The sequence below is a fragment of the Balaenoptera ricei genome, chromosome 4 (assembly GCF_028023285.1).
Source record: "Balaenoptera ricei isolate mBalRic1 chromosome 4, mBalRic1.hap2, whole genome shotgun sequence".
Taxonomy (NCBI): domain Eukaryota; kingdom Metazoa; phylum Chordata; class Mammalia; order Artiodactyla; family Balaenopteridae; genus Balaenoptera; species Balaenoptera ricei.
In genome coordinates, this window is record NC_082642.1 from 106,082,294 (window position 1) to 106,108,243 (window position 25,950).

The 25,950-nt window shown below is 39.2% G+C and overlaps 1 protein-coding gene across 1 annotated transcript in view; it reads left to right on the forward strand.

The window, feature by feature from the left end:
- The window catches only part of MYH15 (myosin heavy chain 15), a 189,304-nt gene that overhangs the window by 44,137 nt on the left and 119,217 nt on the right, over positions 1-25,950 (forward strand). Inside the window, 3 exon segments of the mRNA XM_059919993.1 lie at positions 16,052-16,157; positions 23,408-23,451; positions 24,058-24,228. Of these exon segments, the coding sequence (XP_059775976.1) occupies positions 16,052-16,157; positions 23,408-23,451; positions 24,058-24,228 (321 nt within the window).

Consider the following 25,950-nt stretch of genomic DNA (forward strand, 5'->3'; position numbering starts at 1 on the left):
GTTTACATTTGGTAGTGTATATAAGTCAATGCTACTCTATCACTTCGTCCCAGCTTCCCCTCCCACCCTCTGTGTCCTCAAGTCCATTCTCTATGTCTGTGTATTTATTCCTGTCCTGCCCCTAGGTTCATCAGAACCTTTTTTTTTTTTTTTAGATTTCATATATATGTGTTAGCATACGGTATTTGTTTTTCTCTTTCTGACTTACTTCACTCTGTATGACAGATTCTACGTCCATCCACCTCATTACAAATAACTCAATTTCATTTCTTTTTTATGGCTGAGTAATATTCCATTGTATATATGTACTACATCTTCTTTATCCATTCATCTGTCGATGGACACTTAGGTTGCTTCCATGCCCTGGCTATTGTAAATAGTGCTGCAAGGAACATTGTGGTACATGACTCTTTTTGAATTATGGTTTTCTCAGGGTATATGCCCAGTAGTGGGATTGCTGGGTTGTATGGTAGTTCTATTTTCAGTTTTTTAAGGAACCTCCATACTGTTCTCCATAGTGGCTGTAACAATTTACATTCCCACCAACAGTGCAGGAGGGTTCCCTTTTCATCATACCCTTTCCAGCATTTATTGTTTCTAGATTTTTTGATGATGGCCATTCAGACTGGTGTGAGGTGATATCTCATTGTAGTTTTGATTTGCATTTCTCTAATGATTAGTGATGTTGAGCATCCTTTCATGTGTTTCTTGGCAATCTGTATATCTTTTTGGAGAAATGTCTATTTAGCTTTTCTGCCCATTTTTGGATTAAGTTGTTTGTTTTCTTGATATTGAGCTGCATGATCTGCTTGTATATTTTGGAGATTAATTCCTTGTCAGTTGCTTCATTTGCAAATATTTTCTCCCATTCTGAGGGTGGTCTTTTTCTCTTGTTTATGGTTTCCTTTGCTGTGCAAAAGCTTCTGAGTTTCATTAGGTCCCATTTGTTTATTTTTGTTTTTATTTCCATTTCTCTAGGAGATGGGTCAAAAGGATCTTGCTGTGATTTATGTCATAGAGTGTTCTGCTCTGTTTTCCTCTAAGAGTTTTATAGTGTCTGGCCTTACATTTAGGTCTTTAATCCATTTTGAGTTTATTTTTGTATTTGGTGTTAGGGAGTGTTCTAATTTCATTCTTTTACATGTAGCTGTCCAGTTTTCCCAGCACCACTTATTGAAGAGGATGTCTTCTCCATTGTATATTCTTGCCTCCTTTATCAAAGATAAGGTGACCATATGTGTGTGAGTTTATCTCTGGGCTTTCTATTCTGTTCCATTGATCTATATTTCTGTTTTTCTGCCAGTGCCATACTGTTTTGATTACTGTAGCTTTGTAGTAGAGTCTGAAGTCATGAAGCCTGATTCCTCCAGTTCCACTTTTCTTTCTCAAGATTGCTTTGGCTATTCCCTTCTTTTGTGTTTCCATACAAATTGTAAAATTTTTTATTCTAGTTCTGTGAAAAATTCCATTGTAGTTTGATAGGGATTGCATTGAATATGTAGACTGCTTTGGGTAGTATAGGCATTTTCACAGTGTTGATTCTTCCAATCCAGAAACATGGTATATCTCTCCATTTGTTTGTATCATCTTTGATTTCTTTCATCAGTGCCTTATAGTTTTCTGCATACAAGTTTTTTGCCTCCTTAGGCAGGTTTATTCCTAGGTATTTTATTATCTTCTGTTGCAGTGGTAAATGGGAGTGTTTCCTTAATTTCTCTTTCAGATTTTTCATTGTTAGTATATAGATATGAGAGAGATTTCTGTGCATTAATTTTGTATCCTGCTATTTTACCAAATTCATTGATTAGCTCTAGTAGTTTTGTGGTAGCATCTTTAGGATTCTTTATGTATAGTATCATGTCATCTGCAAACAGTGACAGTTTTACTTCTTTTCCCATTTTGATTCCTTTTATTTCTTTTTCTTCTCTGATTGCTGTGGCTAAAACTTCCAAAACTATGTTGAATAATAGTGGTGAGAGTTGGTACCCTTGTCTTGTTCCTGATCTTAGAGGAAATGGTTTCAGTTTTTCACCATTGAAAATGCTGTTGGCTGTGCTTTTGTCATATATGGCATTTTTTATGTTGAGATAGGTTCCCTCTTTGTCCACTTTCTGGAGAGTTTTTATTATAAATTGGTGTTGAAATTTGTTGAAAGCTTTTTCTGCATCTATTGAGATGATCATATGGTTTTTATCCTCCAATTTGTTAATATGGTGTATCACATTGACTGATTTGCATATACTGAAGAATCCTTGGTTTTCTGGGATAAACCCCACTCGATCATGGTGTATGATCCTTTTAATGTGCTGTTGGATTCTGTTTGCTAGTATTTTATTGAGGATTTTTGCATCTATGTTCATCAGTGATATTGGCCTGTAGTTTTCTTTTTTTGTGATGTCTTTGTCTGGTTTTGTTATCAGGGTGATGGTGACATTGTAGAATGAGTTTGGGAGTGTTCCTCCCTCTGCTATATTTTGGAAGTGTTTGAGAAGGATAGGTGTTAACTCTTCTCTAAATGTTTGATAGAATTCGCCTGTGAAGCCATCTGGTCCTGGGCTTTTGTTTGTTAGATTTTTAATCAGAGTTTCAATTTTAGTGCTTGTGATTGGGCTGTATATGTTTTCTATTTCTTTCTGGTTCAGTCTCAGAAAGTTGTGCTTTTCTAAGAATTTGTCCATTTCTTCCAGGTTGTCTATTTTATTGACATATAGTTGCTCATAGTAATCTCTCATGATCCTTTGTATTTCTGCAGTATCAGTTGTTACTTCTTCTTTTTCATTTTTTCATTTCATTTTTATTTCTGTTGATTTGAGTCTTCTCTCTTTTTTTTCTTGATGAGTCTGGCTAATGTTTTATCAATTTTGCTTCCCTTCTCAAAGAACCAGCTTTTAGTTTTATTGATCTTTGCTATTGTTTCCTTCATATCTTCTTCAATTATTTCTGATCTATCTTTATGATTTATTTCCTTCTGCTAACTTTGGGTTTTTTTTGTTCTTCTTTGTCTAATTGCTTTTGGTGTAAGGTTAAGTTGTTTATTTGAGATGTTTCTTGTTTCCTGAGGTACGATTGTATTGCTCTAAACTTCTCTTTTATAATTGCTTTTGCTGCATCCCATTGGTTTTGGGTCATTGCATTTTCATTGTCATTTGTTTCTAGTTATTTTTTGATTTCCTATTTGATTTCTTCAGTCATCTCTTGGTTATTTAGTAGCATGTTGTTTAGCCTCCATGTGTTTGTATTTTTTACAGATGCTTTCCTGTAATTGATATCTAGTCTCATAACATTGTGGTCAGAAAAGATACTTGATATGACTTCAATTTTCTTAAATTTACTAAGGCTTGATTTGTGACCCAAGATATGGTCTATCCTGGAGAATGTTCTATGTGCACTTGAGAAGAAAGTGCATTCTGTTGTTTTTGAATGGAATGTCCTATAAATATCAATTAAGTCCATCTAGTCTTATGTGTCATTTAAAGCTTGTGTTTCCTTATTTATTTTCATTTTGGATGATCTGTCCATTGGTGAAAGTGGGGTGTTGAAGTCCCCTACTATTATTGTGTTACTGTCAATTTCCCCTTTTATGGCTGTTAGCATTTGCCTTATATATTGAGGTGCTCCTTTGTTGGGTGCATAAATATTTACAATTGTTTTATCTTCTTCTTGGATTGATCCCTTGATAATTATGTGTCCTTCTTTGTCTCTTGTTATAGTCTTTATTTTAACGTCTATTTTGTCTGATATGAGAACTGCTACTCCAGCTTTCTTTTGATTTCCATTTGCATGGAATATCTTTTTCCATCCCCTCACTTTCAGGTTGTATGTGTCCCTAGGTCTGAAGTGGGTCTCTTGTAGACAACATATATATGGGCCTTGTTTTTATATCCATTCAGCCAGTTTGTTTCTTTTGGTTGGAGCATTTAATCCATTTACATTTAAAGTAATTATTGATATGTATGTTCCTATTACCATTTTCTTAATTGTTTTGGGTTTGTTTTTGTAGGTCTTTTTCTTCTCTTGTTTTTCCCCACCTATAGAAGTTCCTTTAGCTTTTGTTTTAAAGCTGGTTTGGTGGTGCTGAGTTCTCTTAGCTTTTGCTTGTCTGTAAAGGTTTTAATTTCTCCATCAAATCTGAATGAGATCCTTGTTGGGTAGCGAAATCTTGGTTGTAGGTTTTTCCCTTTCATCACTTTAAATATGTCCTGCCACTCCCTTCTGGCCTGCAGAGTTTCTGCTCTAAGATCAGCTGTTAACCTTATGGGGATTCCCTGTATGGTATTTGTTGGTTTTCCCTTGCTGCTTTTAATATTTTTTCATTGTAATTAATTTTTGATAGTTTGGTTAATATGTGTATTGGCGTGTTTCTCCTTGGATTTATCCTGTGTGGGACATTCTGTGCTTCCTGGACTTGATTAATTGTTTCCTTTTCCATATTAGGGAAGCTTTCAACTATAATGTCTTCACATATTTTCTCAGTCCCTTTCTTTTTCTTTTCTTCTTCTGGGACCCCTATAATTCAAAATTTGGTACATTTAATATTGTTCCAGAAGTCTCTGAGACTGTCATCAATTCTTTTCATTCTTTTCTCTTTATTTGCTCTGTGGCCGTTATTTCCAGTATTCTATCTTCCAGGTCATTGTCCATTCTTCTGCCTCAGTTATTCTGCTATTGATTCCTTCTAGAGTATTTTTAACTTCATTTATTGTGTTGTTCATCATTGTTTGTTTGCTCTTTAGTTCTTCTAGTTCCTTGTTAAACATTTCTTCTATTTTCTCCGTTCTATTTCCAAGATTTTGGATCATCTTTACGATCACTACCCTGAATCCTTTTTCAGGTAGACTGCCTATTTCCTCTTCATTTGTTTGGTCTGGTGGGTTTTTGCCTTGCTTCTGCATCTGGTGCATATTTCTCTGTCTTCTCATTTTGTTTAACTTACTGTGTTTGCGGTCTCCTTTTTGCAGGCTGCAGGTTCATAGTTCCTCTTATTTCTCTTGTCTGTCCCCAGTGGGTGAGGTTGGTTCAGTGGGTTGTGTAGGTTTCCTGGTGGGGGGGACTGGTTCCTGTCTTCTTTTGGGTGTGGCTGGATCTTGTCCCTCTGGTGGGCAGGGCCGCATCTGGTGTTGTGTTTTGGGGTGTCTTTGAACTTATTATGACTTTAGGCAGCCTGTGTGCTAATGAGTGGAGCTGTGTTCCTGTCTTACTAGTTGTTTGGCATGGGGTTTCCAGCATTGGAGCTTGCTGGCCATTGGGTGGATCTCAGTCTTAATGTTGAGATGGAGATCTCTGGGAGAGCTCTCACCAGTTTATGTTACATGGAACTGGAAGGACTCTGAAGGTCTCTGGCTGTCCAGTGTCCTGGACTCAGGTCTCCCAACTTGGAGGCTCAGGCCCAACACCCAGCTGGAGCACCATGACCCTGCCAACTGCATGGCATGGAATAAAATGAAGAAAAAAAAATGAACAGACAGAACCCCAAAACAAATGGTAAAAGCAAAACTAAATAGACAAAATCACACAAAGAAACATACACACACACACTCACAAAAAGAGAAAAAAACAAAAGGAAGAGAGAAACCAAACCAGTAAACAAACCCACCAATGAAAACAAGCACTAAAAACTAAGATAATATAAACATAAAACCAAACACGAATCAAACGCAGGAAGCAAACCCCAAGGCTACAGTTGCTCCCAAATTCCATCGCCTCAATTTTGGGAACATTTGTTGTCTATTCAGGTACTCCACAGATGTAGGGTTTATCAAGCTGATTGCGGGGATTTAATCTGCTGCTCTTGAGGCTGCACAGAGAAATTTCCCTTTCTCTACTTTGTTTGCACAGCTCCTGGGGTTCAGCTTTGGTTTTGGCCCCACCTCTGTGTGTAGGCCACTCTCAGGCATCTCTTCCCCACCCAGAGAGGAGGGGTTAAAGCAGTGGCTGATTAGGGCTCTCTTACTCCCTCAGGCTGGTTAGAGGGAGGGGTATGGTAGTCATAATTGGAATGCGGGGCATGCCTGCAGTGGCAGAGGCCAGCATGATATTGCAACAGCCTGAGGTGCACCGTGTGTTCTCCCAGTGAAGGTGACCCTAGATCATGGGACCCTGGCAGTGGCGGGCTGCACAGGCTTCCGGAGGGGTGTGGGTAGTGACCTGTGCTTGCATACAGGATTCTTGGTGGCAGTGGTGGCAGTAATAGCGGTCTGTGCCTGCCTCTGGGGTCCAAGATGTTAGCCATGGCTCATGCCTGTCTCTGGAGCTCACTTAGGCGGTGCTCTGCCATCTGTGGGCACATGGAACAGGAAGCCCCTCTCCTTGCACACCCCAAAACAATGGTCTCTTAACTCTCCATCAGGTCCAGACTTTTTCTCGGACTTCCTCCTGGCTAGCTGTAGTGCACTAGCCCCGTTTAGGCTGTCTTCATGCAGCCAACCCCAGTCCACTCCCTAGGGTCTGACCTCTGAAGCCCAAGCCTCAGCTCCCAGCCCTCACCTGTCCCAGCGGGTGAGCAGACAACCGTCTCAGTCTGGTGAGTGCTGGTTGGCACTGATCCTCTGTGTGGGAATCTCTCTGCTTTGCCCTCTGCACTCCTGTTGCTGTGCTCTCCTCTGTGGTTCCAAAACACCAGTGAAGGGACTTCCTAGTGTGTGGAAACTTTTCCTCCTTCACAGCTCCCTCCCAGAGGTGCAGGTCCTGTCCCTATTCTTTTGTCTCTGTTTTTTCTTTTGCCCTACCCAGGTACGTGGGGATTTTCTTGCCTTTTGGGAAGTCTGTGTTCTTCTGCCAGCATTCAGTAGCTGTTCTGTAGGGTTTTTTCCACATGTAGATGTATTTCTGATGTATTTGTGGGGAGGAAGGTGATCTGCACGTCTTATTCCTCTGCTATCTTCAAGATCCGCCTATGTTTCTTTTTTCCAGAGGTGTATGTTAGCCATTCTGTACTTCCTATGTATTCTAGACAGCTCTGGCTTAATATTTCACCAAGTTGAAAATGACTTCTGGTTTGGGAACTTGACACACCATTGAGATCAATTTGAAATAGTTTTCCAGCATTACATCCTTATATAGACTTTTCTGAGCAAGGTCCAACGGTTGCCACTCCTCCCTGCTTAAGTCTACAGTTACATCCTTGAAAGACCCTGATCCCTGATTGTTCTTCACGGACCTCAGAGACACCTCTTCACTCAGCACCTGGAAGCTCCCTGCGCTCACCAGCCCCTCACCCACGCTCGTTCAAGACAGTGGCCATTTAATCACAGCCATAAATGTTAAAATAAACAAAATATTGAGCTGATGTTGAACCATACTCAGCAGGAAGTAGCTAAGCTATTTCTTGGTAGTGAGGTTAGAGGTGTTTGGCAGCTTCTTGCCTTTTAAGACATTCGCCACCACATGCCTGCATGACATGCTATGATTATAGAAGAGGACTTGCTCTGTGTAAAACTAATGAGCCCATAGGAGGACTGAAATCAAACCTTCGTCTCTTTAGTATTGTGTTCTCAGGGACTGAGTTACTACCCCAGCCTCTACTATAATGGAATCAGTGAAGCAAGCTAATATATTATTATTCAACAGTAAAAGAAAAGAAACCCTCATCCTCCATCCTCTCCCTCCCTCCCCCACTCTCCCTCTTGCTCATGCACTCTCTCTATTTCTCTCTCTCTCTTCTTCCATCTCCTGGAGACAGAGTAAGAAAGCACACTGTAAGGCTTTTCTTTTCTTAGGAATTGTACTGACTTTATAGAGACAATTGTCACGGCTAAGAATAGAGATGTATATGCTGTTGATGACAATTGCAGAAGATGGCAAAAATTCTTGCAGTGTTAACACGCTATACAAAATTTAGTTCTAGCTCTAATGCTAACTAACTCTGGGACTTTGGTCAAATACTGCATTACTCTGAGCACCCCATGAAGAAGTTAAAATCTTCTGTGTGTCTTAGTGGTGGGGTGATTGGCATCTAAAGGGAATAATTCTTCGTGTATGAGCGTGTCCACACATTGTAGGAGGTTTTGCATTCCTGCTCCAAGGTGCTAAATACCAGTAACACTCTCAGTCACTATGACAATGGAAAAATGCCCACCCTGTTTCCAAATGCCCACCTCCTTTAGGGGAAGGTAGCATCCCGAGTTGAGAGGCACTATACGTGATTATCAGGAACTAAGGTTCTTCAGACCTAGCATTTTATGATTCCAGGAGAGTTCTAACTGTGCTGATCAGAAATAAGTTATTTTACTTTAAAAAGATTAATAATGATCAAACAATAATAATAATCAGTAGCCATTGAATGCTCACTATGGGTGCTATGCTATGTGCTTTGTATGGATAGCTTATTTAATCTAACAGCAAGCCTGCAAAATTGATCTTATTTACATTTCCATTTTATAGTTAAAGACAGTGAACCTTAGAACGATTAACTGCTCAAGGCAACATGGGTAATAAATACTGGATTGAGGGTGAGGAAGTGATAAAAGTGGAAAAGGGGTGGGAAAGGGGGAACTAACATTTATTGGATGCTAAGTGCCAAATGTTGTGCTATGTATATTTACATCCACTGTCTCATTGAACCTCTCTCAACAACCATGAGACAAGAATATTTTAATATTGTTATTTTACAGATGAGAAAGTGAGGGATCAAGGTGGTTAAAAATATGGCTATTTGACTCCATTTCTTTTCAGTTTTGTTTTTTTCTATCATATACTCTTGACCCCCAAGTAATCAAAGTCTTCTGTGAGGTTATTTTAAAAAGAGCTCAGACATGGGTCCATTTAGTCCCTGAAAAGTGGGCATGTAGATTTTCCTACCTCTGTCATCCTTCATTGGACAGAAAGTGATGAAAATGATTAATTGGTGAGCAGGATATTGGATTATCAGTTTTATTCATTGATTCAACACACATCATACCATCCATTTCTTCATCTGCTACAATTTCAGGCTTTCTTCCTGTTTCTTTGCTACTCCCCACCCATGGCCAGTTTCTCTCCCACTCCCACTTCTCAAGTATTTAGGGAATTAAAAGGGAGTGAGCAAGTTAGTCATGTTCTTTTTAACTTTCAAAGTGACTGCTATAGACAGAGAGTGATTTCCTCAGTGCTCTGGAGGATAAAAATCATTCCTGGTGCTTTATTTGTTCGGGTGTGCTCTTGACGCCAATAATAAAAAACTGTGATGCCATCCGGCTTATGGATTACTGTGGAAATGACTCAAGATAACTAATCAGGGAGTGAGTGACTCATAACTAAATCACTACCAGACACAAATTGGCTCCTGCTGTGTTCACTCTCCTGGGCAGCTAAAGGGTGGATGCAATAGGCCTATTTTAAATGTTAAGTCATTGGAGCACATTCTGCTTCCAGGCTTTGAGACTGTCCAGCTGAAAGTCACTCCTACTTGGAGTCTATCAGAAACCTGCTACTACAGCAGTGCCTTTGCATCATGGCAACAGGATCTGCATCTGTACAGCAGCATCAGGCACAGAGGTTGGAGCTCTCCCTAGTAGGTTATGAGAGAGCTTTTGCCACACACCTCCAGGGAGGGGAAATGCAGCCTGAGTTTTACAGTAGGAGAATCTGAGTCAGAATGATGCACTAAATTGCCATTCTCCCTGCACAGAGTTGAGAATGGCCTTGGGAACTAATATAATAAAGAAGGTGGAAGCTGAGGCTGGAAAGAATCTTCAAGAGCATAATTCAGGTGAAGAGATTGCAGCCCAGAGAGGTTAGGTCACTTGCCAAAGGTTATGCAATTTATTAGCAACAGCAGCAGCAGGACAAGGGCTGGGGATTCGAGATTCCTAACCTACTCTACCAGTATTTTTCAAACTTTATGGTGTGTTACAGTACAAATTCTGATTTATAGGTCTGGGATGGGGGGAGACCCTCAAGATGGTGGAGGATTAAGACGTGGAGATCACCTTCCTCTCCAAAATTACATCAGAAATACATCTACATGTGGACAACTCCTACAGAACACCTACTGAACGCTGGCAGAAGACATCAGACTTTCCGATAGCCATGTGGCTGACAGGGTCTTGGTGCCCCAGCTGGGTGTCAGGCCTGTGCCTCTGAGGTGGGAGAGCTGAGTTCAGGATATTGGTCCACCAGAGACCTCCCAGCTCCATGTAATATCAAACAGCGAAGGCTCTCCCAGAGATCTACATCTCAACACTAAGACCTAGCTCCACTCAACAACCAGCAAGCTACAGTGCTGGACACCCTATGCAAAACAACTAGAAAGACAGGAACACAAGCCCACCCATTAGCAGAGAGGCTGCCTAAAATCATAATAAGGTCACAGACACCCCAAAACACACAGCCAGATGTGGTGCTGCCCACCAGAAAGACAAAATCCAGCCTCATCCACCAGAACACAGGCACTAGTCCCCTCGACCAGGAAGCCTACACAACGCACTGAACCAACCTTAGCCACTGGGGGCAGACACCAAAAACAACTGGAACTATGAAACTGCAGCCTGTGAAAAGGAGACTGCAAACACAGTAGTTAAGCAAAATGAGAAGACAGAGAAACACACAGCAGATGAAGGAGCAAGGTAAAAACCCACCAGACCAAACAAATGAAGAGGAAATAGGCAGTCTACCTGAAAAAGAATTCAGAGTAGTGATAGTAAAGATGATCCAAAATCTTGGAAATAGAATGGAGAAAAAACAAGAAACGTTCAACAAGGACCTAGAAGAAATAAAGAGCAAACAAACAATGATGAACATTGTTGAATAAATGAAGTTAAAAATTCTCTAGAAGGAATCAATAGCAGAATAACTGAGGCAGAAGAATGGATAAGTGACCTGGAAGATAAAATAGTGGAAATAACTACCGCAGAGCAGAATAAAGAAAAGAGAATGAAAAGAATTGAGGACAGTCTTAGAAACCACTGGGACAATATTAAACGCACCAACATTCGAATTATAGGGATCCCAGAAGAAGAAGAGAAAAAGAAAGGGACTGAGAAAATGTTTGAAGAGATTATAGTTGAAAACTTCCCTAATATGGGAAAGGAAATAGTCAATCAAGTCCAGGAAGTGCAGAGAGTCCCATACAGGAGAAATCCAAGGAGAAACATGTCAAGACACATATTAATCAAACTACTGAAGATTAAATACAAAGAAAAAATATTAAAAGCAACAAGGGAAAAACAACAAATAACATACAAGGGAATCCCCATAAGGTTAACAGCTGATCTTAGAGCAGAAACTCTGCAAACCAAAAGGGAGTGGCAAGACATATTTAAAGTGATGAAAGGGAAAAACCTATAACCAAGATTACTCTACCCAGCAAGGATCTCATTCAGATTAGATGGAGCAATTAAAAGCTTTACAGACAAGCAAAAGCTAAGAGAATTCAGCACCACCAAACCAGCTTTACAACAAATTCTAAAAGAACTTCTCTAGACAGGAAACACAAGAGAAGGAAAAGACGTACAATAACAAACCCAAAACAATTAAGAAAATGGTAATAGGAACATACATATTAATAATTACCTTAAATGTAAATGGATTAAATGCTCCCACCACAAGACATAGACTAACTGAATGGATACAAAAACAAGACCCATATATATGCTGTCTACATGAGACCCATTTCAGACCTAGGGACACATACAGACTGAAAGTGAGGGGACAGAAAAAGATATTCCATGCAAATGGAAATCAAAAGAAAGCTGTAGTAGCAGTTCTCATATCAGGCAAAATAGACTTTAAAATAAAGACAATTAATAGAGACAAAGAAGGACACTACATAGTGATCAAGGGATTAATCCAAGAAGAAGATAGAACAATTGTAAATATTTATGCACCCAACATAGGAGAACCTCAATACATAAGGCAAATACTAACAGCCATAAAAGGGGAAATCGACAGTAACATAATCATAGTAGGGGACTTTACACCCCGCTTTCACCAATGGACAGATCATCCAAAATGAAAATAAATAAGGAAACACAAGCTTTAAATGACACATTAAACAAGATGGACTTAATTGATATTTATAGGGAATTCCATTGAAAAATAACAGAATACACTTTCTTCTCAAGTGCTCATGGAACATTCTCCAGGATAGATCATATCTTGGGTCACAAATCAAGCCTTGGTAAACTTAAGAAAATTGAAATTGTATCAAGTATCTTTTCTGACCACAACACTATGAGACCAGATATCAATTACAGGAAAAAATCGGTAAAAAATACAAACACATGGAGACTAGACAATACACTACTTAATAACCAAGAGATCACTGGAGAAATCAAAGAGGAAATCAAAAAATACCTAAAAACAAATGACAATGAAACCATGTCGACCCCAAACCTGTGGGATGCAGCAAAGGCAGTTCTAAGAGGGAAGTTTATTGCAATGCAGTCCTACCATAAGAAACATGAGGCATCTTAAATAAACAACCTAAACTTACACTTAAAGCAATTAGAGAAAGAGGAACAAAAAAACCCCAAAGTTAGCTGAAGGAAAGAAATCATAAAGATCAGATCAGAAATAAATGAAAAAGAAAAGAAGAAAACGATAGCAAAGACCAATAAAACTAAAAGCTGTTTCTTTGAGAAGATAAACAAAATTGGTAAAACATTAGCCAGACTCATCAAGAAAAAGAGGGAGAAGACTCAAATCACTAGAATTAGAAATGAAAAAGGAGAAGGATTAACTGACACTGCAGAAATACAAAGAATCGTGAGAGATTACTACAAGCAACTCTATGCCAAAAAAATGGACAACCTGCAGAAATGGACAAATTCTTAGAAAAGCACAACCTTCAAGACTGAAAAAGGAAGAAATAGAAAATATAAACAGACCAATCACAAGGACTGAAATTGAGACTGTGATTAAAAATCTTCCAACAGACAAAAACACAGGGCCAGGTGGCTTCACAGGCGAATTCTATCAAACATTTAGAGAAGAGCTAACACCTGTCCTTCTCAAATTCTTCCAAAATATAGCAGAGGGAGGAACACTCTCAAGCTCATTCTAGAAGGCCACCATCACCCTGATAACAAAACCAGACAAAGATGTCACAAAGAAAGAAAACTACAGGCCAATATCACTGAGGAACATAGATGCAAAAATCCTCAACAAAATACTAGCAAACAGAATCCAACAGCACATTAAAAGGATCATATACCATGATCAAGTGGGATTTATCCCAGGAATGCAAGGATTCTTCAGTATACGCAAATCAATCAATGTGATAAACCACATTAAAAAATTGAAGAATAAAAACCATATGATCATCTCAATAGATGCAGAAAAAGCCTTCGACAAACTTCAACACCCATTTATGATAAAAATCCTCCAGAAAGTAGGCAAAGAGGGAACTTAACTTACCTCAACATAATAAAGGCCATATATGACAAACCCACAGCCAACATTGTTCTCAATGGTGAAATATTGAAACCATTCCCTCTAAGATCAGCAACAAGACAAGGTTGTCCATTCTCACCACTGTTATTCAACATTGTTTTGGAAGTCTTAGCCACAGCAATCAGAGAAGAAAAAGAAACAAAAGAATGCAAATCGGAAAAGAAGAAGTAAAGCTGTCACTGTTTGCAGATGACATGACACTATATATAGAGAATCCTAAAGATGCTACCACAAAACTACTAGAGCTAATCAATGAATTCGGTAAAGTAGCAGGATACAAAATTAATGCACAGAAATTCTTGCATTCCTATACACTAGTGATGAAAAATCTGAAAGAAAAATTAAGGAAACACTCCCATTTACCTTTGCAAAAGAAAGAATAAAATACCTAGGAATAAACCTACCTAAGGAGAAAAAGACCTGTATGCAGAGAACAATAAGACACTGATGAAAGAAATTAAAGATGATACAAACAGATGGAGAGATATACCATGTTCTTGGATTGGAAGAATCAACATTGTGAAAATCACTATACTACCCAAAGCAATCTACAGCTTCAATGCAATCCCTGTCAAACTACCAATGGCATTTTTCACAGAACTATACATGCAAAAAATTTTCACAGTTTGTATGGAAACACAAAGGACCCTGAATAGCCAAAGCAATCTTGAGAAAGAAAAACGGAGCTGGAGGAATCAGGCTCCCTGACTTCAGACTCTACTACAAAGCTATAGTAATCAAGACAGTATGGTACTGGCACAAAAACAGAAATATAGATCAATGGAACAGAATAGAAATCCCAGAGTTAAAGCCAAGCACATATGGTCACCTTATTTTTGATAAAAGAGGCAAGAATATACAATGGAGAAAAGACAGCCTCTTCAAGAAGTAGTGCTGGGAAAACTGGACAGCTACATGTAAAAGAATGAAATTAGAACATTCCCTAACACCATACACAAAAATAAACTCAAAATGGATTAAAGACCTAAATGTAAGGCCAGACACTATAAAACTCTTAGAGGAAAACTTAGGCAGAACACTCTATGACATAAATCTCAGCAAGATCCTTTTTGACCCACCTCCTAGAGAAATGAAAATAAAAACAAAAATAAACAAATGGGACCTAATGAAACTCAAAAGCTTTTGCACAGCAAAGGAAACCATAAACAAGAGAAAAAGACAAGTGTCAGAATGGGAGAAAATATTTGCAAACAAAGCAACTGACAAAGGACTAATCTCCAAAATATACAAGCAGCTCATGTGGCTCAATATCAGTAAAACAAACAACCCAATCCAAAAATGGGAAGAAGACATAAATAGACATTTCTCCAAAGAAGATATACAGATTGCCAACAAACACATGAAAGGATGCTCAACATCACTAATCATTAGAGAAATGCAAATCAAAACTACAGTGAGGTATCACCTCACATTGGTCAGAATGGCCATCATCAAAAAATCTGCAAACAATAAGTGCTGGAGAGGGAGTGGAGAAAAGGGAACCCTCTTGCACTGTTGGTGAGAATGTAAATTGATACAGACACTATGGAGAACAGAATGGAGGTTCCTTAAAAAACAAAAAATAGAACTACCATACCCAGCAATCCCACTACTGGGCATATACCCTGAGAAAACCATAATTCAAAAAGAATCATGTACCACAATGTTCATTGCAGCTCTGTTTACAATAGCCAGGACATGGAAGCAACCTAAGTGTCCATTGACAGATGAATGGATAAAGAACATGTGGCACATATATACAATGGAATATTACTCAGCCATAAAAAGAAATGAAATTGAGTTATTTGTAGTGAGGTGGATGGACCTAGAGTCTGTCACACAGAGTGAATTAAGTCAGAAAGAGAAAAACATATACATGGAATCTAAAAAAAAAAAAAAAATTGGTCTGAAGACCCTAGGGGCAGGACAGGAATAAAGACGCAGATGTAGAGAATGGACTTGAGGACACGGGGAGGGGGAAGGGTAAGTTGGGACGAAGTGAGAGTGGCTTGGACTTATATATACTACCAAATGTAAAATAGATAGGAAGCAGCCGCATACCACAGGGAGATCAGCTCGGTGCTTTGTGACCACCTAGAGGTGTGGGATAGGGAGGGTGGGAGGGAGACGCAAGAGGGAGAAGAATTGGGGATATATGTATATGTATAGCTGATTCACTTTGTTATAAAGCAGAAAGTAACACACCATTGTAAAGCAATTATACTCCATAAAGGTGTTAAATAAATAAATAAAAAGAAAAAAAATAGGTCTCGGATGAGATGCCAAGAGTTGGCATCTTTAACAATCTCTGAGGTGATGCCGATGCTGCAGGTCTTAGGACCACACTTGAACAACAAGGCTTTAGACCATGTTGCCACATTACTCCAGGATATTTGGTCCTTTAGTGATAGGAACATGAATCTCTCACAGGAGTGTTGGGTAGGGAGACCCCAGGCTAGCTCAACTCCGTTCCCCACCTCTCTTCCGCTTTTCACCTCTCTCCCTCCCTTCTTGCTTTCCTCCCTTCCTTGCTTCTTTCTTCCTTTCCTCTTATATTCAGCATAAAGGTAGAACCACAGATAAATATGCTGGTTTTACTAGAAGGTGGTTGCTGATAGAGAATGCCCAGGATCAAAATGAGCACTGCTGTCAGACGAAGGAATACTTTCAATGTGATTTCCAGGTGACCTATGACGTTGATGCCTTGTCTAAGTCAATCTCTGAGAGAATGTTTAAGTGGCTGGTGGCATGTATCAACAGGGCCCTGGATACCAAGCTGTCAAGGCAGTTTTTCATTGGCATTCTTTTTTTTTTAAACATGTTTTTATTTTTTATTTTCTTTCTTTTTTTTAACATCTTTATTGGAGTATAATTGCTTTACAATGGTGTGTTAGTTTCTGCTTTATAACAAAGTGAATCAGCTACACATATACATATATCCCCATATCTCCTCCTTCTTGTGTCTCCCTCCGACCCTCTCGTGTCTCCCTCCGACCCTCTCTATCCCACGCCTCTAGGTGGTCACAAAGCACCAAGCTGATCTCTCTGTCCTATATGGCTGCTTCCCACTAGCTATTGGTTTTACATTTGGTAGTGTATATATGTCCATGCCACTCTCTTACTTTGTCCCAGCTTACCCTTCCCCCTCCCCATGTCCTCAAGTCCATTCTCTAGTAGGTCTGTGTCTTTATTCCCGTCCTGCCCCTAGGTTCTTCATGACCATTTTTTTTTTTTTTAGATTCCATATATATATATGTTTTTCTCTTTCTGACTTAATTCACTCTGTATGACAGACTCTAGGTCCATCCACGTCACTACAAATAACTCAATTTCGTTTCCTTTTATGGCTGAGTAATATTCCATTGTATATATGTACCACATCTTCTTTATCCATTCATCTCTCGATGGACACTTAGGTTGCTTCCATGTCCTGGCTATTGTAAATAGAGCTGCAATGAACATTGTGGTACATGACTCTTTTTGAATTACAGCTTTCTCAGGGTATATGCCCAGTAGTGGGATTGCTGGGTCATATGGTAGTTCTATTTTTTGTTTTCTAAGGCACCTCCATACTGTTCTCCATAGTGGCTGTATCAATTTACATTCTCACCAACAGTGCAAGAGGGTTCCCTTTACTCCACACCCTCTCCAGCATTAATTGTTTGCAGATTTTATGATGATGGCCATTCTGACTGGTGTGAGGTGATACCTCATTGTAGTTTTGATTTGCATTTCTCTAATGATTAATGATGTTGAGCATTCCTTCATGTGTTTGTTGAGAATCTGTATATCTTCTTTGGAGATATGTCTATTTATGTCTTCTACCTGTTTTTGGATTGGGTTGTTTGTTTTACTGATATTGAGCCTCATGAGCTGTGTGTAAATTTTGGAGATTAATCCTTTGTCAGTTGCTTTGTTTGCAAATATTTTCTCCCATTCTGAGGGTGGTCTTTTCGTCTTGTTTATGGTTTTCTTTGCTGTGCAAAAGCTTTTGAGTTTCATTAGGTCCCATTTGTTTATTTTTGTTTTTATTTCCATGTCTCTAGGATGTGGGTCAAAAAGGATCTTGCTGCGATTTATGACATAGAGTGTTCTGCCTATGTTTTCCTCTAAGAGTTTTATAGTGTCTGGCCTTACATTTAGGTCTCTAATCCATTTTGAGTTTATTTTTGTGTATGGTGTTAGTGTTCTAATTTCATTGTTTTACATGTAGCTGTCCAGTTTTCCCAGCACCACTTCTTGAAGAGGCTCTTTTTTCTCCATTGTATATTCTTGCCTCCTTTCTCAAAAATAAGGTGACCATATGTGCGTGGGTTTATCTCTGGACTTTCTATCCTGTTCCATTGATCTATATTTCTGTTTTTGTGCCAGTACCATACTGTCTTGACTACTGTAGCTTTGTAGTAGTGTATGAAGTCCGGGAGCCTGATTCCTCCAGCTCCATTTTTCTTTCTCAAGATTGCTTTGGCTATTCAGGATCTTTTGTGTTTCCACACAAATTGTGAAATTTTTTGTTCTAGTTCTGTGAAAAATGCCAGTGGTAGTTTGATAGGGATTACATTGAATCTGTAGATTGCTTTGGGTAGTATAGTCATTTTCACAATGTTGATTCTTCCAATCCAAGAACATGGTATATCTCTCCATCTGTCTGTATCATCTTTAATTTTTTCTTCAGTGTCTTATAGTTTTCTGCATACAGGTCTTTTGTCTCCTTAGGCAGATTTATTCCTAGGTATTTTATTCTTTTTGTTGCAATGGTAAATGGGAGTGTTTCTTTAATTTCTCTTTCAGATTTTTCATCATTAATGTATAGGAATGCAAGAGATTTCTGTGCATTAATTTTGTATCCTGCTACTTTACCGAATTCATTGATTAGCTCTAGTAGTTTTGTGGTAGCATCTTTAGGATTCTCTATATATAGTGTCATGTCATCTGCAAAGAGTGACAGCTTTACTTTTTCTTTTCCCATTTTGATTCCTTTTATTTCTTTTTCTTCTCTGATTGCTGTGGCTAAGACTTCCAAAACAATGTTGAATAATAGTGGTGAGAATGGACAACCTTGTCTTGTTGCTGACCTTAGAGGAAATGGTTTCAGTTTTTCTCCACTGAGAATGATGTTGGCTGTGGGTTTGTCATATATGGCCTTTATTATGTTGAGGTAAGTTAAGTTCCCTCTTTGCCTACTTTCTGGAGGATTTTTATCATAAATGGGTGTTGAAGTTTGTTGAAGGCTTTTTCTGCATCTATTGAGATGATCATATGGTTTTTATTCTTTAATTTTTTAATGTGGTTTATCACATTGATTGATTTGCATATATTGAAGAATCCTTGCATTCCTGGGATAAATCCCACTTGATCATGGTGTATGATCCTTTTAATGTGCTGTTGGATTCTGTTTGCTAGTATTTTGTTGAGGATTTTTGCATCTATGTTCCTCAGTGATATTGGCCTGTAGTTTTCTTTTTTGTGACATCTTTGTCTGGTTTTGTTATCAGGGTGATGGTGGCCTTGTAGAATGAGTTTGGGGTTTGTTCCTCCCCCTGCTATATTTTGGAAGAGTTTGAGAAGGATAGGTGTTAGCTCTTCTCTAAATGTTTGATAGAATTCGCCTGTGAAGCCACCTGGCCCTGTGTTTTTGTCTGTTGGAAGATTTTTAATCACAGTCTCAATTTCAGTCCTTGTGATTGGTCTGTTTATATTTTCTATTTCTTCCTTTTTCAGTCTTGAAGGTTGTGCTTTTCTAAGAATTTGTCCATTTCTTTCAGGTTGTCTATTTTATTGGCATATAGTTGCTTGTAGTAATGTCTCATGATCCTTTGTATTTCTGCAGTTAAAGTTGTTACTTCTCCTTTTTCATTTCTAATTCTAGCGAATTGAGCCTTCTCCCTTTTTTTCTTGAGGAATCTGCCCAATAGTTTATCAATTTTGTTTATCTTCACAAAGAACTAGCTTTTAGTTTTACTGATCTTTGCCATTGTTTCCCTCATTTCTCTTTCAGTTATTTCTGACCTGGTCTGATCTTTATGATTTCCTTCCTTCTGCCAACTTCGGGGTTTTTTGGTTCCTTTTTCTCTAATTGCTTTAGGTGTAAGGTTAGGTTGTTTATTTTAGATTCCTCCTGTTTCTTAAGGTAGGAGTGCATTGCCATAAACTTCCCTCTTAGAACTGCCTTTGCTGCATCCCACAGGTTTTGGATCGTTGTGGTTTCATTGTCATTTGTTTTTAGGTATTTTTTGATTTCTTCTTTGATTTCTTCAGTGATCTCTTGGTTATTAAGTAGTGTATTGTCTAGTCTCCATGTGTTTGTATTTTTTACCGATTTTTTCCTGTAATTGATATCTGGTTTCATAGTGTTGTGGTCGGAGAAGATACTTAATACGATTTCGATTTTCTTAAATTTACCAAGGCTTGACTTCTGACCCAAGATATGATCTATCCTGGAGAATGTTCCATGAGCACTTGAGAAGAAGGTGTATTCTGTTGTTTTTGGATGGGACTTCCTAAAAATATCAATTAAGTCCATCCTGTTCAATGTATCATTTAAAGCCTGTGTTTGCTTATTTATTTTCTTTTTGGTTGATCTGTCCATTGGTAAAAGTGGGGTGTTAACGTCCCCTACTATGATTGTGTTACTGTCGTTTTCCCGTTTTTTGGCTGTTAGCATTTGCCTTATGTATTGTGATGCTCCTTTTTTGGGTTCATATATATTTACAATTGTTATATCTTCTTCTCTGATTGGTCCCTTGCTCATTATTTAGTGTCCTTCTTTGTCTCTTGTAATAGTCTTTGCTTTAAAGTCTGTTTTGTCTTATATGAGAATTGCTACTCCAGCTTTCTTTTGATTTCCATTTGCATGGAATATCTTTTTCCATCCCCTCACTTTCAGTCTCTATGGGTCCCTAGGTCTGAAGTGGGTCTCTTGTAGACAGCCTATATACGGGTCTTGTTTTCATATCCATTCAGCCAGTCTATGTCTTTTGGTTGGAGCATTTAATCCATTTATATTTAAGGTAATTATCAATATGTATGTTCCTATTACCATTTTCTTAATTGTTTTGGGTTTGTTATTGTAGGTCTTTTCCTTCTCTTGTGTTTCCTGTCTAGAGAAGAGAAGTTCTTTTAGAATTTGTTGTAAAGCTGGTTTGGTGGTGCTGAATTCTCTTAGCTTTTGCTTGTCTGTAAAGGTTTTAATTTCTCCATCAAATCTGAATGAGATCCTTGCTGGGTAGAGTAATTTTGGTTGTAGGTTTTTCCCTTTCATGACTTTAAATATGTCCTGCCACTCCCTTCTGGCCTGCAGTGTTTCTGCTCTAAGATCAGCTGTTAACCTTTTGGGGATTCCCTGTATGTTATTTGTTTTTCCCTTGCTGCTATTAATATTTTTTCTTTGTATTTAATTTTTGATAATTTGATTAATATGTGTCTTGGCGTGTTTTTCCTTGGATTTATCCTGTATGGGGCATTCTGCACTTCCTGGACTTGATTAATTATTTCCTTTCCCATATTAGGGAAGCTTTCAACTATAATGTCTTCAAATATTTTCTCAGTCCCTTTCTTTTTCTCTTCTTCTTCTGGGACCCCTATAATTCGAATATTGGTGCATTTTATGTTGTCCCAGAGGTCTCTGAGACTGTCCTCTATTCTCTTCATTGTTTTTTCTTCATTCTGCTCTGCAGTAGTTATAGCCACTATTTTGTCTTCCAGTCACTTATCCATTCTTCTGACTCAGTTATTCTGCTATTGATTCCTTCTAGAGAATTTTTAATGTCATTTATTGTGTTGTTCATCATTGTTTGTTTGCTCTTTATTTCTTCTAGGTCCTTGTTAAACGTTTCTAGTGTTTTCTCCATTCTATTTCCAAGATTTTAGATTATCTCTTACTATCATTATTCTAAATTGTTTTTCAGGTAGACTGCCTATTTCCTCTTCATTTGTTCGGTCTGGTGGGTTTTTACCTTTCTCCTTCATCTGCTGTGTGTTTCTCTGTCTTCTCATTTTGCTTCACTTACTGTGCTTGGGGTCTCCTTTTCACAGGCTGCAGGTTTGTAGTTCCAGTTGTTTTTGGTGTCTGCCCCTAGTGGCTAAGGTTGGTTCAGTGGGTTGTGTAGGCTTCCTGGTGGAGGGGTCTAGTGCCTGTGTTCTGGTAGATGAGACTGGATCTTGTCTTTCTGGTGGACAGGTCCACGTCTGGTGGTGTGTTTTGGGGTGTCTGTGACCTTATTATGATTTTAGGCAGCCTCTCTGCTAATGGGTGGGTTGTGTTCCTGTCTTGGTAGTTGTTTTTCATAGGATGTCCAGCACTGTAGCTTGCTGTTCGTTGAGTGGAGCTGGGTCTTGATGTTGAGAATGAGATATGTGGGAGATTTTCACCATTTGATATTACATGGAGCTGGGAGGTCTCTGGTGAACCAATGTCCTGAACTCGGCTCTCCCACCTCAGAGGCACAGACCTGACACCTGGCCAGAGCACCAAGACCCTGTCATCCACACAGCTCAGAATAAAAGTGAGAAAACAGAAAGAAAGAATGAGAAAAATAAATAAAATAAAACAAAGTTATGAAAATAAAAAATAATTATTAAAATAAAAAAATTTAAAAAGTAATAAAAAAGAAGAAAGAAAGAAGAGAGCAACCAAAGCAAAAAACCAATCCACCAATTATAACAAGCGCTAAAAACTATACTAAAAAAAAAAGAAAAAAGAAAAATTTGACAGACAGAACCCTAGGACAAATGGTAAAAGCAAAGCTATACAGACAAAATCACACATAGAAGCATACACATACACACTCACAAAAAGAGAAAAGGGAAGAATATATATATATCATTGGTCCCAAAGTCCACCTCCTCAATTTGGGATGATTCGTTGTCTATTCAGGTATTCAACAGATGCAGGCACATCAAGTTGTTTGTGGAGCTTTAATCTGCTGCTTCTGAGGCTGCTGGGAGAAATTTGCCTTTCTCTTCTTTGTTTGCACAGCTCCTGGATTCAGCTTTGGATTTGGCCCCGCCTCTGCGTGTAGGTCGCCTGAGGGCGTCTGTTCTTTGCTCAGAGAGGATGGGGTTAAAGGAGCAGCTGATTCGGGGGCTCTGGCTCACTCAGGCCGGGGGGAGGGAGGGGTACGGATGCGGGGTGAGCCTGCGGCGGCAGAGGCCAGCGTGACGTTGCAGCAGCCTGAGCCACGCCACGCGTTCTCCCGGGGAAGTTGTCCCCGGATCACGGGACCCTGGCAGTGGCGGGCTGCACAGGCTCCCGGGAGGGGAGGTGTGGATAGTGACCTGTGCTTGCTTGCAGGCTTCTTGGTGGCCGCAGCAGCAGCCTTAGCGTCTCATGCCCGTCTCTGGGGTCCGCGCTGATAACCGCCGCTCGCGCCCGTCTCTGGCACTCCTTTAAGCAGCGCTCTTAATCCCCTCTCCTCGTGCACCAGGAAACAAAGAGGCAAGAAAAAGTCTCTTGCCTCTTCGGCAGCTCCAAACTTTCCCGGACTCCCTCCTGGCCAGCTGTGGCGCACTAGCCCCTTCAGGCTGTGTTCACGCAGCCAACCCCAGTCCTCTCCCTGTGATCCGACCTCGGAAACCCGAGCCTCAGCTCTCAGTCCCCGCCTGCCCCGGCGGGTGAGCAGACAAGCCTCTCGGGCTGGTGAGTGCTGCTCGGCATCGATCCTCTGTGCGGGAATCTCTCTGCTTTGCCCTCCGCACCCCTGTTGCTGCGCTCTCCTCCGTGGCTCTGAAGCTGCCCCCCTCTGCCACCCGCAGTCTCCACCCGCGAAGGGGCTTCCTAGTGTATGGAAACCTTTCCTCCTTCACAGCTCCCTCCCACTGGTGCGGGTCCCATCCCTATTCTTTTGTCTCTGTTTTTTCTTTTTTCTTTTGCCCTACCTAGGTACGTGGGGAGTTTCTTGCCTTTTGGGAAGTCTGAGGTCTTCTGCCAGAGTTCAGTAGGTGTTCTGTAGGAGTTGTTCCACGTGTAGATGTATTTCTGATGTATTTGTGGGGAGGAAGGTGATCTCCACGTCTTACTCTTTCGCCGTCTTGAAGCTAATCTTCATTGGCATTCTTGACATCACTGGTTTTGAGGTGCTTAATGTAAGTATATTTGTTAAGAATGAAATCAATGTATATTTACAAGGAGATAAGACTATGTGAATTGAATTTCAGAAAATTTAGTCAAAGCATGGTGAGATTCATTCTGTGCAAACCTGAAGAGTTACTTTGGTTGGAAAAAGCTATTATTAATAGTAACAAATAACAGTATTATTATAGTTAATAGTGTTAAGAAATTAATTCAGCCTTAAATAGAGGTAAATAAGGACATCTTTTATGATTTTGAATTGTAGCATTGTTAAATGTTATTTGACTGTTATAATCTTTAGTTTGCAGGTATAGATGAAGGAGGTAAGAATTTAATTGTGCTATTTTTACTTATTGGGTCTATTTGCCAACATATGATAGTGGTTATGGTTTTCTCTTTACATTTTTCCAACTGGACCTCAATTTCATTTCATTTTTTTATTGAGGTATATTTGACAATTAAAAAATGTATATATTTAAGTAGCACAACTTAATGATTTGGTGCACATATACACTGTGAAATAATCACCACAATCAAGTTAATTAACCATCACCTCCAATAGTAACCATTTTCTCAATTTTATTTTTATCTCTTCTTCCTACCTAATCACAGCCTTGAAGTATAACAGCCTTGAACAAATTTGCATTCATTTTACCAATGAAAATTTACAACAGTTCTTCAGTCAGCACATGCTGGTTTTGGAGCAAAAGGAAAATAAGAGAGAAGGCATTGACTGAGTGTCCATTGAGTTTGGCCTGGACTTGCAAGCCTGCGAAGATCTCATTGAGAAGGTGATGTGTGTTTTTCTCCTCATCCATCTTCGTTTAAGGAGACTTGTCCCTGCCTGCCATGTTGATCCATGTCAGGACCCAGGCTCTGTCAAGGGGACGGGAAATAGGGCAGGAGAGCTCTGCACATTTTCTCTTAATGTTTTTTTTGTGCAGCACCGTGGCATCCTAACTAAACTCTCGCGTCAGTTACCTACTCCATCATCTCTAACTCACACTGTCACTACACATTTGCTGCTTACGCATGACCTCCACTGTTAATGGGTGAGGAAGCTTGTCGAGATGAAAAAGGGTCCTGTTCTTGACTGGAAAAACACAGAGCTGAAAAGATGAACCCTGTAGGGCCTGGCTGATTAACATAAGGTGAATGAGTAGACCCAGAGCAGCTTAACGAAATTTGGCAAATTAACATGCAAACAAACCATTGCCATAAATCCTCAAGGCCGCTACCTTGAAGGATGTAGTTTGTTCATTTAATTGGACAAGTACCAGTTAGTTTAAGTAATTTATGACAGTACTTCATGGCTTATTAGTAAATTAGCTGCAGTGTATGGTTTCTGAATTCGATGATGTTCCTCTACTCTGAACTCTTTCCATGTGCTCTGGAAAAGATAAACCAGATTTGCTGGGGAAATTCAGTATGGTTTTTCCTGTGGCTTTTTCCAAGGGAGCAAGCATGGTGGGGTGTGAGCAGCTACATGCCCTTGTGTCTTGGTATAGCCATGGATTGCAGTGAATTCTGGACACAGGTCTGGGTAGCTATGCTATGCTGTCACATTTGATTCTCAGCAACTCTGTCAGGAAGGGGCAAGGGTGACTGACCTTTCACTGTCCTTTGTGGGGTCCAGATTTTATCAATCACTGTCCCATCCATTTTATATGTTAGACTTAGATGAAACTAAATCTTCCTTGATAATAGCCATTATTCCTAATGGGAGTGGACATCACATTGATTTTACTTGTTTTATAACCAGTGAACTTCCTGGGGGGAGGAAAGGCTGATTAAAAAGTAATGATAATGAACCAGCTTGTGAGCTGATTAAAAATAATGATAATAATGACCCAACCATGATCTGGTAAATGTTTGTTGGCATTATTAAAGCTATAGTTTCCTAATTAGAAATGAAACAATAGAACTGGAGCTCCTTCGAGGGGCAGATTTAACTTTGGGCAATTGTCACCTATAATATCTACTTACTCTGATTATGACAAGATACTGTGTTCAGGCAGAAAGGTGGGATGCAGACATTATTCAGATCCTAATAGCCCTGTGAATGCTACTGATTTGTAGTTGATCTGAAGCCTGTTATCTTATTTATAACAAGGTTATTCTAAATAAGACACTAGAAACCTAGATGTAATTTCCTGTTGTACTATCTACTGATATGATAAAATGAGAAAAAAAAAACTGAGCAGATGATAGAAGGAAAAGATAATTCTTTGGTTTCCTGTGAATGATTTCAAAGGTGTTCAGGTCAGGCAAATGCGGAATACCAAAACGTTTCTTGAAATGATTCTATATTTTGAAAAGATCATTGTGTTTGCTCAGGTACGTGAAGGAAATTTGTAGTAAATATTAATGATCAAACTCACTCTTTGAAACAGAATGCATCATGGGAAGTTTTAAAGTTCAAAGGAACTAAGATACATCAATACATATAATATGTCTTATAGAATGCATCTGTGTGTGTGTATATCAGGAAAAGAGAGATTTTCATACATGTA